Source organism: Lacerta agilis, chromosome 14, assembly GCF_009819535.1.
Source record: "Lacerta agilis isolate rLacAgi1 chromosome 14, rLacAgi1.pri, whole genome shotgun sequence".
NCBI classification, from domain to species: Eukaryota; Metazoa; Chordata; class Lepidosauria; order Squamata; family Lacertidae; genus Lacerta; species Lacerta agilis.
In genome coordinates this window covers 49,417,525-49,432,425 of record NC_046325.1, presented here as the reverse complement: position 1 = coordinate 49,432,425, position 14,901 = coordinate 49,417,525, and the positions used below count along the sequence as shown (strand labels likewise).

Below are 14,901 nucleotides of genomic sequence, written 5' to 3'. Positions count from 1 at the left end.
ACTTAATGCAGAAGGAGCTGTGAGCTCAGCAACAGGCTGCCTTAAAAGGTCAGAAACATCTTAAGGCAAATCCTTGTGCAGACAAAATAAAAATCCCCTGACCTTCAGCCGGCAAGCACGACTGTCATCCCTTATTGAGGATCAGGCATTTACAATCCAAAGTTGTTGGGGGGGGGGAGCAGGTGCACTCCATTTCAAGCTGCGTGGGGCTGGGACTGCCCAGGAGGAATTCAAAGAACAGGAGAAAAGCTTCATTGCATACATAACAGTCCTGTTTCTGTGACCTTAAACCTTATATCCCCCCCTTCATCGGCTTCTTTTTCTACAAGAAAAGAGTAGGTAATTTCGCACGCTTGTTTAAAAGTATGCTTGTGCATTCCCAAGGAGCCACTTCAAAAGCCAGTGTGTGGATGAAAATTGGTTGTAGCCAATTAAGTCCTACTCAGAGTAGACCCATTGAAATTAATGAACCTAAGTTAGCCATGTTCATTCATTTCAACAGGTCTATCAGAGTAGGACTAGTTTTCATACCATTCATTATGTCACAACCCAACTTTTGGGACCAGTGGACATATTGTGAATGTTGAAAGAGTTCTGTGGATGCGAGTCAAAAAAATGGCTGCCACTGGGGCATGGAATAACTCAATATGACTGCCATGGGAGAGGCATGGCATGAAACAAAATTAGCACAGTCATCGTGAAGCTTTTCCCATAATTTTATTTCCATCCTAGAAAAGACTCAACCTGTGAAATTTCTGCCTATAATAGAGCTGTTAAAGGCATAAGAACCCTGTATCCCCCAATGTCAATTCTAAACCAAAGCCTAGGTTGGCATCTTGTTCCCACTTACCTGGGGGTAAAAGGTAAAGGTAAAGGGACCCCTGACCATTAGGTCCAGTCGTGTCCGACTCTGGGGTTGCGGCGCTCATCTCGCATTACTGGCCGAGGGAGCCGGCGTACAGCTTCCGGGTCATGTGGCCAGTATGACAAAGCCGCTCCTGGAGAACCAGAGCAGCGCACGGAAACGCCATTTACCTTCCCGCCGGAGCAGTACCTATTTATCTATTTGCACTTTTGACGTGCTTTCGAACTGCTAGGTGGGCAGGAGCAGGGACGGAGCAACAGGAGCTCACCCCATCACGGGGATTTGAACTGCTGACCTTCTGATCAGCAAGCCCTAGGCTCTGTGGTTTAACCCACAGCGCCACCCGCGTCCCTAGGGTAAGTCCCCTTAAAAACAAAGAGAACAAATTACGAATAGACGTGAATACTTGACTATACGGTGAATTGTTAAGTGTATGGTCTCTAGCTCCTGTACAGGTGGGAGCATATCTAAGCCTCTTCACAGGTTCTCACATTTGCCTTTCGTGTGGAGCGGGGATTCTATATGCAGAAAATAACTTCAAAGGACTACCTGGTCTCAGATGACCCACCATAGGAAAGGCCCATTCTGGTTGCTAGGGGCAGGGATGGAAGGGGAAACTATGGCGATTCCAAGGACTTATGGAAAATAAGACAGAAGCAGGAAAACCCCTTGAGGGAGAAACAGCAGCTCTTTAGGACTCCAGTGATTCCTATTGCCAGGTGTCCAAAGAACTCACTTAAACAGCTCTGACTTCAAACATCGGCTAAAAACACAGGCAGCAGGGAACAGCCATCACAGAAATCACTTAAAAGGGTGTCTGTACTTTTTGCTTCATAACTTTATTTTTAGCAGGTATATCTATATGGAAGCTCCGGGTCTAGGGCCCCTGCCTACGGATGCCACTGAAGGTCTTTGCAGGCCCTATGGCGCTGCAGGTGCTGGGCTGGTGATTCCCGCTCCAGAGTGTCTCAATACTCACTTGGTCCGAGGTATAAGCCACCAGCCGGCCAATGATGTCTCCCTGAGTCAGCGTTCCATTTTCTGATTGTGCCCGATGGATCGCTTTGGTTCTAGCTGCAAGCAGTGCAACCAAGGTAGCTTCGCTGGCTGTGCCCTGCAGTGAAGGAGAGAGAGGTTCAGTTGGGCAGGCCAAGCCAATTGAAAGTGACCCAGGACAGTGGCAGAAGATCCACCCAGCTGAAGAGAACGTGTTGAAGATTTAGGGTGCTGCAAGCTAGGGGAAAGGAGGCACGGCTGGAAGTATCTCATTAAAGAGGCATTTCTTGTGGAAAGCAATTTAGAAACAGAGGAAGCTGCCCTCTACGAGGCCAGACCACAGGTCCATCTGGCCATCTGTCTACACTGACTGGCAGCAACGGCTCTCCAGGATTTCAGGCAGGGAGTCTCTGAGGCTTCCTTGGGGATGCCATCATAGATGGAACCTGGGACCTTCCGCTTGTGCCTTTCTGACACAAAGACATACATTCTTTTTCCACTATGGATTCTGCTAACCCAGGAATCCCCAGACTAAGGCCTGGGGGCCGGATGTGGCCCAATCGCCTTCTAAATGCGGCCCACAGACGGTCCAGGAATCAGCGTGTTTTTACATGAATAGAATGTGCCCTTTTATTTAAAATGCATCTCTGGGTTATTTGTGGGGCATAGGAATTCGTTCATTTCCCCCCCCCAGAAAAAATATAGTCCGGCCCCCCACAAGGTCTGAGGGACAGTGGACCGGCCCCCTGCTGAAAAAGTTTGCTGACCCCTGTGCTAACCCTTGTGGTCTAGTAGCATTCAGAGTAGCGTTCACACCACTCCCCGTATCTGCTGAATGGCAGCAAGATTCCAGGCGCTCACCCAGGGTTGTGTTTCTGTGGGGAAATCACAGCAGAGTCTGCCGTGTCTTAGAAAGATGGTTTATTCACACTTTTAAACCCCAATTTATGGAGAGGGACTTGTCTTCCCAGCAGCCCAGTCGCCTGCTCCAGGCAGCCAGCATGACTGCTGCCCACATGGGGTTGTGCCCACTTCCTGCTTCTTCTCCCCCAAATCCCTTTCTCCCCAAACCTTTGCTGGAAAAGGACACCCTCTTTTCCTGTGGTGACATTATGCTCCCTCTACACCTGGCAGAGCCTGGGGGAGTTAGGGGTTTTATTCCCAGCCCTGCTCAGTTCAGGACTTTACTCAAACTCTGACCATCCACTGAATGTAGAAATTATGGGGTGTCTGTCCCCACTCAAATTCACAACATTAGGGTTTCCCCCCCCTCTGCTGCAGACATCTGGTTTGCTGATTGGTGCTCTGGTTTAGAGGGAAAGCACCCAGGAGGAGAAGGCCAACAGGCATAGAGACAAGGAACACTTTCAATGTGGTTAAAGCTTTTTTGAACACTATTGATTTCAGAGGTCATTAAGCACTTGCCTAAATCCCTCCCATTGAAATCAGTGGGTTTTAGCTGTGTAATTATGGTTGGATCAGGCCTCTATAAAATGTCAGTGGGGAAACTGAGGAGCCCCCATTGAATGTGCTGCTGGGAAAGATGGTTTTTATGACACACATACTAAGTAAGCTGGCTATTATACTTTTTACTTCACAGCAAGCAAACAAAGGTTACCATGGTGAGCTGCCTCAAGAGGCAACAGAAGCATCGGTGAGTCAAACAGAGCCCCAAGCGGAAATTTTCTTTCGTCTTTGGGTCTTTCAAGTGTCACCTTTGAGGCAGCAAGATAATTTCATATTGATTTGGTCCTTTAAGCGTAATTAAGCACCCATTTCCACAGGCCAATATTGCAATATTCATTTGATTGACAGTCTAATATAAAGCCCATCTCTGCCATGTTCTTTCTTGTTTTATCATTATTGATACACGAATGAGGCAAGAAGACCAACACTACAAATTGCTTCATCTCCAGCAGCAGCACAGACACCACCCACTCTCAGTGCCCCCAAATTATAGTCCATCAAGAATTGTCAGCTTAAAAGGGCAGCATTTCCCATTGGCAAATAGACATAATTGCTCATTGGTCCTCAGCACAAAACTGGGGCTATGGTGGGGTGAAGCAAAACAACATTTGCACCCTACGTGTAAAAGCAATTCATCCTGACATTAGGCTTCAGCAGCCAGCAAGTGTTCAAGCAGTTATTCCAGATTTAACACTGTGGAATTGGGGGCAAGGTCTGTGCTGGTCTGTAGAGTTCTAGAATTCCAACTAGCCATGAAAAAGGGCAAAGTTATTACAACCAGTGCTATTTTTCTAGAAAAGGAGGTGCCAGAACTCACCGCAAACACCTCCCTTGTTCTCTTATAATGGCAACAGCGCCCACCTGAGAGGTGCCAGATCTGAGTTCTGGCAGAAGAAAAGCCCTGATTACAACTGTTTATCCAAATACCCAGGGTAGCATCTAGAACATTTTAACAATTGGCTCAGCTAAAAGAGGGATAAGTTCTTCTACAAGAGGTTGCTCTTCCCGTGAAGGAACAGGTGCATAGTTTGGGGTGACTCTGGTGCCATCGCAGGTGAGTTCTGATGCAGAGCTCCAGCAGGTGCACCATCTAGTGCCCCACCTGAAGAGAGAGCGCTTGGCTACAACCATCCACATTCAGGTAACTTCCTATTGTGTTGTTGTTGTTGTTGTTGTTGTTTTACATGGGGCTATCCTTAAAAACAGTTTGGAAGCTGAATCTGGTACCAAATGTGGCAACCACGGTCAATTTTGAATCAATCTTGAAACAATCTCCTGTCTTCTGGGCTCATTTTAAAGTCTTGATTCCTTTGCAACAACCATCCCTCTGAGGTACATTTCACCCACAACACTGTTGTTGTTTCATTGTCATTGAAAACACACCTTTTTGCATAGGGATTTTGGAGAGGAAGGTTTATGAACTTTGTAAATTTTGTTTGTCATGCCACTCCACTAGGGACCTTCAGGTAAAAGGCAGGTTACATATACAAATCCATATTTCCATAGGACATTGTCCCAACTAGGTTTTCACAGGGGTAACCAGGAGTTTCAGGGATGGTTCACATAGGCATAGTGTCTTCATTCCTCAGCTATCAGATGATGACTTGAAAGCGTGATGGCAAGTCTTCTGCACCTTTGTGGGGAACTATTATGCCCGTATAATATCCAAAAAAAATCAAAGATACATATCATTTTCAATCCAGTTTGAACAAAACATACACCATGCAGGAACTAAGACCACAAGTTTCCAGCTTACCTGTATTACTCCACCCCCCTCTCCATCCTTCTCAGCCAGAAATGATGATGGCAAATTGATCATCTTCCCTAGCCAATCCAGCATGACTGTCTCCAGCTCTGTGCAAGCTGGGCTTGATGCCTAGAATAGAGAAATGTGGTAAAAAGAAACTACAGGAGTGTGGTAGCTTCTCCTCAATATTTATACAATATTTATACAAAGAGTTGTAATACAGGAAACCCACAACTACAGCATCCCTGTTAGATGGCCACACAATCTCTGCTTTAAAAGTCTCTCACAAAGTGAAGTCCAACGCCTTCCAAGGCAGTCTGTTCCACTGTCAAACAGCTCATGCCCTATCCTCTGGAGCAACAGAAAATGAATCTGCTCCATCATCTATATGGCAGTCCATTAAATGTTTGAAGATGGCTATTATATCACTTCTTAATCATCTTTTCTCCAGGTTAAACTCCTTCAATCTTAATCTGTGTGTTTTAAAATATTTATATATCTCTATATTAAAACAAAAACAAAAACCTGAAGTGGTTCACAACGATAAAACACAAAACACTTGGGTCTCCAGGCCATGGGTGCTGGAGGCATTAGGAACATAATTAGGAACACAAATAATTGGGTGTGTGGTTGGCATATGGACTGCAGGGTGAATTGCCTGCCTGGTGCAAAGGTTGCAGGTGTCGCCTGTCCCTTAGGTAGCCCAGCAGAGAGGGGTGGAGCGCACTTACCCATGTAAACCCAATACACCCTATTCCCCCAGAGAGCATGTCAGCCAGAAGAGCTGGGAAGGAGTTGGCCGTTGGGTAGTAGGCAAAGAAGTAGGGGCTGTGCCAGTGAGTCACCTGCCGGAAAGACCAGAAGCAGGCATACATCAGGAAAAGAAGCTGGAGTGGAGAATTGTTTTATTTATTAGATTTCTATGCCACCCTTCATCCAAGGATCACGGTTGCCTTACAGTTTAAAAACAAATAACAACAAACAGAACAATACCCCTGCAAAACACAGGCCCTTGATTGTTTAATTAGCCAATAGCCTGGAAGAAGCAGGACCTCAGATGAAGATTACAGAGTCTGGGTTGGTTCAAATCTAAAATCTAAATCTAAATCTATCTTATATTGTCTATAAATTGACTACTGACTATTGAGTTTATATGAACTATAGTGTGCTGGGTATCATAGCTCTGTGAGGAGTAAACTACAATTCCCATGATCCTTTGGGGGAAGTCATGTGCTACAAATGTATGCTGTGGTAAAGGTAAAGGTAAAGGGACCCCTGACTGTTAAGTCCAGTCGCGGACGACTCTGGGGTTGCGGCGCTCATCTCCAAAAACCCCTCCCTCCAGGTGCTGCAAATACATCCTTTCTTTATCTCAGTTTGAAACCAGAAATGCAAAACAAACCCTACAAATTGCTATGTGAAGTGCATTTGGTGCTTCTGGGGAGAAGATCTTCAGTCTGATATTTAAATGAAAAGGGCAGTTATTAGAAAGAAATCCAGGAAATGTCAAGGGCTTGAGAAATGGAGATGCTGACCACAGGCCCCTATGAGGCACACTGATGGTTTGGATGAGGCAGCGAGAAGCTGTTTATCTTGATCAGCCTGTGCAATAATACTTAAGTCAGTGACACATTCTGAAGAGATTAATCAAATGCGACCCTCCTTCAGGCTATTTGCAGGATGAAGCAAAAGAGAACAGTCTGCAAAGAGGCGGATTATGGAGAAAGTCAAAGGGACAATCACTTTCGCACTCATTGGCTCTCACACCAGCTCAGCACAGATGGCATTTTCTACACAGTGGTACCTCTGGTTATGAATTTACGGGTAATTCATTCTGGAGGTCCGTTCTTAACCTGAAACTGTTCTTAACCTGAGGTACCACTTTAGCTAATGGGGCCTCCCGCTGCCGCCGCGCGGTTTCTGTTCTCATCCTGAGGTAAAGTTCTTAACCCGAGGTACTACTTCTGGGTTAGCGGAGTCTGTAACCCGAAGTGTTTGTAACCCATGGTACCACAGTACTGGAGCTGGGGGAGAGGACTGACCCTCCCTTTCCTTAATTTACCTGCTTTCCACTCACTGAAGATCATATCTAGTAGTGGATGGTTTATGAATTTCCCAGGGCACTCTGACATGACTTGCAGTCTATACGCTGCCTTTTTCTGCCACTGGATCACAAAACTGGAGTGTGACAGATTTTATGTGCTGAGGCAATTTCTACAGATATCGAAGAGCCATTCTCATATGGACAAGTCACTACTGATCAGAATTATTGCCTCAATAACTTTGTTACAGCTATTTAAAAATTAATTCATATTGGACTTGTCCACATTTGAACATTATTTGTTAATCCACTTTCCCCCCTTCAAATTAGATTGAAGTAGTCCACACTTACTGGTACATGTATTTGCCATTGTTGCATGTGAATGGTTTAATTTATTTTTCCCAACATTCCCCCCTTCTCCCTCTTAATTTTACTACAAAGGTGGCCATGTAGCCATTTTCTTAATTTGTCAACAAAATTGGATGTAAGGGGAAACCTGTTTGTAGAAACATTGAGGCCCATGTTTCACACATTGGTAGCACCATAGTGACCTAGAGATTAGTTGCATTGTCCCGCTGCACAGAATAAAAACATTCTGGATCTTCAAAGCCTTTGGAAAACTTTATATTGTGATTTGTATTTTGCAATGTCTAGGTTCCAGACATTTTTATACCACAGATATATTTGCAGACTGCAAAGTTTTCCATTTTTCTGCTGTGGATAATCTTAGTCATATTACCATTTTTCATTGCAATCTTTGAGTAGGGCTATCCCACATACAGTATACTGAATTTGTAAATAAGGAACTACTTGGGTCTTTCACATTTGTACCAGCAGGTACAAATTTTGTACAGGTTCCCTTTCCTGTTTGTCCTCGCCTTCTGATTTCATACTCTCCAACATTTCTCTCCAACATTTCTCTCCAACATTTCTCGGATGACAATAGGGATGAATAATAATAATAATAATAATAATAATAATAATAATAATAATAATAATATACCCTCCCATCTGACTGGGTTGCCCCAGCCACTCTGGGCAGCTTCCAACATGTATAAAAACATAACAAAACATTAAATATGAAAAACTTCCTTATAGAGGGCTGTCTTCAGTTGTCGTCTAAAGGTTGTACAGTTACTTATCTCCTTGGCTCGGGGTTTGCATATCTCCACACCCTCCAATATTTCTCCTATGGAAGTAGGGACTTCCTAAGGAAAAGTGGGACATTCTGGGATCAAATCAGAAACCGGGATGGCTTCCGTAAATCTGGGACTGTTCCTGGAAAATAGGGACACTTGAAGGGTCTGTGATTTGTTGATACTATTATGCTGATTGAGGACCAACAGGTCATGTGTACAGATAGCAATGCATACACCTTGGGCATTCTCTTGTTTTTAAATTCCCAGCCCAGGAATGTGCAAAAGCACAGTCAGGCAATTGTAAATACTCAGCACTCTATTTGCTTGTGTAGTTTTCTGGTTTGGGACATATCTGAGGGAACTACACACATACATATACATATACATATACATATACATATACATATACATATACAGCTACAGTCGTCCATTCATGATCATGCCAGATATAGTCATGAGCATAGCTGGAAAATAAGTTAAAGCACTGGGGAAGTAGTGAATTTGGAAAGGGAAGCAACAGAGAGTGTCAACTGACCCACCCACCCAAAACCACCACAGCTAATTGAGACTCCAGGTGGAGTGGTTCACGGCCTGATTTCTCCCAATTTAACAGATTATCTCTGTGTTGGGTAAACTCAGATTTACAGCAGGAAAGCATTGGGATTCCTGTTGTCTGATGCTGACTTCACATCCACTACACAAATTAAATGAGAGTGCAAACAGCTGTAAACACACAGTAAACCTCCCATGTAGACAAGCCCATTCTTTAAAGCTCATCTGTAGTTTGATATTACCCCAGGCATAATGATATTTTCAACATCTTTAAGGATATCTTCAAATTTCTCAGGTTCTTCAGGAGCAGAATCTGGGATGTGGGGCCTCAGGTAGCCGGGCTCCACATCAGGATAGACCCGTCTTTTCTCTATCGTCTCTAGGTAATCTGCAATATAGTCCACCATTTCTTTTCCTCTTTTTCGGAATTCTGTGGCATCCATGTCAAGATTTCAGACTCTGAAAGAAACAAATTGGCATTTAAAAACATTGCACACCTGAAATTGGCCAATTTTCCTCGTAAGTGAAGTCTGATGCATACAAAAATCAGGTTGTCAACTATTGAAAAAGACAACAACAAAAATAATCCCAGGGCAGAGCCTGGCACCAAAAGGAAAGGATTCAGAGATGTGAAAGCTTTTAGGGAAATTTCCAAAGGAAAAACCAGGGAGAGGGGTTGAATTAAAAAAATATTCAGTGCAATATAGTCTCATTCAAAATAACAAGTTGTGTAGCCGGCTTTAAATTAAATAAGGTGAAGACCAAAGTTCTGACCAAAAATATGAATCCTCTGCAGACACAGAAATTACAGGATCGCACTGGCCTTAATTTTGTAAAGAAAGTAAAATATCTAGGAATCAATTTAACCGCAAAAAATCTAAACCTGTATAAGGATAATTATGAAAAAGTGTGGACCGAGATAAAAAGAGACTTTGAGGCATGGACAAGATTGAAACTTTCACTGATGGGCAGAATTGCTGCCGTTAAAATGAATGTTTTACCAAGGATGCTGTTTTTATTCCAAGGGATTCCAATTCTAGATAAAGTGGATTGTTTTAAAACATGGCAAAAGGACCTGACAAAGTTTATCTGGCAGGGGAAGAAGCCAAGAATTAAATTTAAGATTCTGACAGACTCTAAGGAGAGAGGAGGCTTCGCCCTGCCAGACTTAAGGATTTATTTTGAGGCGGCGGCCTTTTGCTGGTTGAAGGATTGGTTCAAACTAGATAATACTGATGTATTAGACTTGGAAGGTTTTTATAACGTGTTTGGATGGCATGCTTATCTTTGGTACGACAAGGTAAAGGCCCACAAGGCATTCAAGAATCATATAGTTAGAAAAGCTCTTTATCAGGTTTGGATGAGAAACAAAGACTTGTTGGAGAGAAAGACTCCTAGGTGGATATCACCTGTTGAGGCAAAGGCCTACAAGAGACCTAATATGTCTGCAAGATGGCCAAGATATGCAGACATACTGCAGCGGGAAGGTGGAACTTTTAAGTTGAAAAGCTATGATCAAATAAAAGAGGAGGTCACCGACTGGCTGCAGTACCATCAAATTCATGAGATTTTTAGATTAGATAAAAAAATTGGTTTTCAAATAGAAAAATCAAAGCTAGAAACAGAATTGATTGAACCGAACTCTAAAAACCTTTCCAGGATGTATAATTTGTTGCTAGAGTGGCATACAAAAGATGAATTGGTTAAATCTACAATGATAGATTGGGCAAAAGATGTTGGGCATAATATCATGATGGATGACTGGGAGAAGTTGTGGAAGGAAGGTATTAAATTTACTGCCTGTAATGTATTAAGAGAAAATATTATGAAAATGATATATAGATGGTATTTGACACCAGTGAAGTTAGCTAAGATGTATCATGTTACAAGCAATATGTGTTGGAAATGCAAAGATACAGAAGGTACCTTTTATCATATGTGGTGGACATGCCCAAGGGTTAAGGCTTTCTGGGAGAAGATTTATAATGAAATTAAAAAAGTAATGAAAATTACTTTTGGTAAGAAACCAGAGGCCTTCCTTTTGAGCATGTGTAACCATGAGATACCCAGTCAGGATAGAGTGTTTTTTATGTATGCCACAACAGCCGCTAGAATTCTACTCGCAAGAAACTGGAAAGGTGAGGAGATCCCGACAGTCGAAGAATGGCAGATGAAATTAATGGACTTTATGGAACTCGCTGAACTGACCGCGAGACTCCGAGACCAGAGGGAGGAGAAGGTGCAACAGGATTGGAAGAAATTTAAGGACTATTTTAAAAATCGTGAAAAGCTAGATATTTGAAGCAGAATCTGTTTGTTTATATGGCTTTAGCTAGTTGATGTTAGAGGAAAATAATACATAAGAAGTAATGTTATGAATGCTGTAAAATGTTTAGAGATATCTAAGGATATATTATTTAAGTGATGACTTATAAATGGTAAGTGAGTATCTTTATGATTATTAAGAATTGTGGTAAATGTTAAGAAATTAGTTACAAAGTTACCAAAGTATATTGATATAGAATGCAGCTGAGAGCACGGGGGAAGTCCCCTTTAAAGAAGAGAGGAACTAGAATATAACAATGAATATATGTGTGGGTTTGGGTATGTATGGGTTTTTTTTTCCTTTGCTATTTTTATATTGTTTAATGTGTTTATGTTTCTTTTTTCTCGTTGCTTTATTCTTTGTTAGTTATTTTTGTTTAAATGTTTAAGTGTGTTCTTTAATGTAGAAAATAATAAAATCTGTATTAAAAAAAACACAAAATAACAAGTTGTATAATTTTTAAAGTAATGGGGTTCTCTCCCCCCCATAGTATTGCACTCAATCATACTGCTGTAATAGTTATTGATCAAGATTCTAGTGCTCATGCATTCATTCACTCAGAAGTAAATCCTGCCCTGTTCCAATTTTACTGCACAAAGTTACTCCAAAATGGAATCTCAGAGACAGCTCCCTTCTTCACTCAGTTCTGGGACTTTAAAGAAATGGGTTGCTTGCTATATCTAAAAGTATTGGCAAAAAGAGTTAAAAAAACACCATTTAAAACATTTTTTAAAAAATTTAAACCAGCAATAAACTAAAAGCAAAGTAAAACACAAATCACTTTTCTACCTATCTGGGTAGATAGGTCTAAACAATAATGTTTTTAGCTGGCGCCATGATATCAACAGGCAGGGAGTTCCAAAGCATAGGTACTGCAACACTTAAAAGTTGATTTCTTGCACATGTAGAATGGTATGATGTGGCACATGTAACAGTGCCAAAGTGTGTGGTGGCTGAAAGGGGCTGTTGTTGCTCTGGAGTTCTCTGGCTTCAAATCCCACCGAATCCTGGAACTGTTCCTGCAGTGAGGGCATTGTGAGTTTTGCAGAGGAACTGAAGTAAAGTGGAGTAAAGCCCTTTGGGCTTTTATGAATTAGTGGTATATAAACAGACGAACTAAACTTTGGGGCATCTGTTGGACTTAAACACCTATGCTCAATCAGCCTGTCTAGATGTGTAAATAAAGCTTGTATCACAAAATACCAATAAGTCTTGAGTTTCCTTTCAAAGGAACTAGGCTACACATAACAACATAATATGGAAGAATGGGCCTTTGGCCTGAGTGTCATAAGAAGTCTAAGTGAAACCATCAATGGGGTCAACTATTCCACCCCTTGGGACAGCTAGAAATGTATTAAAATGCTAGAACTGGACAAGGTACTGAATAGTCATTTCAGTCGCATCCTTTAGAAAGTTAAGAACAAGACTAACTAGCCAGGTATTCAATGCAATTCAAGACTGCACTGAATGTATATATGAAAGTTAAAAATCATCTTGAAAACAACATGGCGAACACAAATTACACTGAAAGGTCTAATGGGGAAAACATATCTACTTTTGCTTTAGATGTGCAGGGGTTTAACCATATACAAAGAGAGAAACTGAAATGGAGTAAATATCTTCATTTAGAGTATCGAAATGGTGAAATGTGACCGGAAACCCGATTAAGATTAATATGAAAGAAAACTTACAAAACATAGACTCTCCTAAAATCAAAGCATGCCTATTCTTCTGCACCATGATAATTCTTGGTGATCTCATCTACTGTCTGGACATCTCAAGTACTTTTATTGACATTCTTTGGAAGTAAATTTTGGAAATAATGAAAGATAAGGCAGGTGCTCCTGAAATATAGTGCTACTGGAATATTTAACAGATTCTACGGCATGTGAAAATCCTGAATTAGTAGTTTGCTGACTAACAACTGCAAAAATATGAGCTGCTTTTTACTGGAAATAACTGAGACATAATCACATTTAAACAAACGGTAAATAAAACAGTCTGGGCTTTAACTGACTGAGCTACTGTAACAGAAGAGAGCCAAAGAACAGACACATTGGGACAGATTTGCTGGGGAATTAATTTCATTTACTATGCACCGAAAGAGGGAATTTCAAGATCAAATACAAATGTATGCATGATTTTCCCTTTTGAAATCAATAACTATACTACATAATTATCTTGCTTGTTTTTAATGATATAATACAATTTAACAAAATCATTTAAGGTAACTGGCGGGTTTATGCCCTACATTAATACTAACAAAAATACTAATAAAGTTTGCTGAAACTTTGTATTTTGTCCTGTCATTTTCATTTAAATAAGAATGGGTTCTGCTTCAGTTCCTATAGAATGGCTCCTTTAGATCTGTTGCTTATTTCTAAAAATTAAGTGCCTGTTTTAGCCACTTCATTGACTGTCAGTGCAGCTAACCAGTATATTCGCTTTAATACAGAGACTGAGTTACATGAACAGTATTTTTATATTGATCCCAAAATATTATGCTGAAGACACATGTGTTTGCAATAGCAGTTTCATGTAATGCACATAGGACCAGCACCTTTCAAGTCTATTTTGTCATATTATGCAACCTCAAAGAGACATGCGCATGCCAGGTGAATAAAAAAAAAAACACCATGACAATTTTGACATGTTAATAAAAAATATTAATTGCTATGTGTATCTGCACACACATGCATGTGTGCCATTTACTCTCTCCCTTGACTATTTCAGTAAAGTCCTGGGCTAGTGTACAATGAAAAGGTGCCATTTCTATACTACTTAAGCTTAGAAAGTTAGGACTTTTACTTACTGTTGGTGAGATTTTGTCCTCTCTCTCTCTCTCTCTCTCTCTCTCTCTCTCTCCCGTCTGCTTTCTTTGTGACAGTTATAAAGACCAGAGGATACAGTTGCTAGTTTATATCTACAGTATCCACTTTCCATGAGCCAATCAGAGGGTAGTGCTTTGCATTTTAACATTCTGCGTGTCACACTCCCCCCTCCCTCTCTGCATCCATCCATTCACAAACACTACTTTAAAGATTTTTAGAAAACACTGCTAAATGCAGTACAGACAGTATTCACCCCAAATATATCAAGAAGATTTCATTACTATTGAAGCCACTACAGCAATTTTTATTTACACATCCGTGCCACAATTATTGAAGTAAACACTTGGCACTGACAGAGTTTTGTTACACTATGTCTAGAATATGCCTATCCGAGCTTTGTTGGGTACACATCAGTGAAAGGCCAATCTGTGTATACAGGATTAATGCATGCAGTGAGCTTTAGGGGAGCTGCTTTTAATACATGTGTGTGGAAGAACTGAAAGCAACCAGGCAACAAAGGTCATACAGCCCTCAACTCGAAAAAGCATTGTTGAAATACATTGTGGACGTGTTTTCTCTATTATTTATAGGGTTACAAATTCCAGTTAACTTGCTTTATCACTGGCACAGAGGAGGGGGTAGGCTTGGATGGATTATGCCTGAAATAATCACTTCAAGGTTTACTTAAGGATGCTTATCAAGTACTTTGACCTGCAAGATAGCTAGTGCTGTGAAAATTGTCAGGAGGAGATTAAGAAAACTATGGAGAGGCAGCATGGTGTAGTGGACAGAGTGATGGGCTGCCAGGATTCTTAGAGGTGCAGACATGTGCACAAATTGTATGCTGTGTATGTGCTAGCAGCTCTTGCAGCTTGAGTGAATTAGATTAGAATAATCACAATTTCTGGAGTCTCTGGAGTTTAAAGGCTTTATTCAT

General features: G+C 41.4%; 1 protein-coding gene across 1 annotated transcript in view; it reads right to left on the bottom strand.

Moving 5' to 3' along the window:
* DDC (dopa decarboxylase) overlaps positions 1-14,145 on the bottom strand; it is a 44,667-nt gene extending 30,522 nt beyond the window's left edge. Inside the window, exons 1-5 of the mRNA XM_033170391.1 lie at positions 13,946-14,145; positions 9,050-9,266; positions 5,807-5,920; positions 5,085-5,204; positions 1,845-1,979 (exon numbers count right to left, since the gene is read on the bottom strand). Coding sequence (XP_033026282.1) covers positions 1,845-1,979; positions 5,085-5,204; positions 5,807-5,920; positions 9,050-9,250 — 570 coding nt within the window. The 5' untranslated portion in view covers positions 9,251-9,266; positions 13,946-14,145. The remainder of the gene's footprint in view (positions 1-1,844; positions 1,980-5,084; positions 5,205-5,806; positions 5,921-9,049; positions 9,267-13,945) is intronic.
* Between the last annotated feature and the right edge of the window lie 756 nt (positions 14,146-14,901).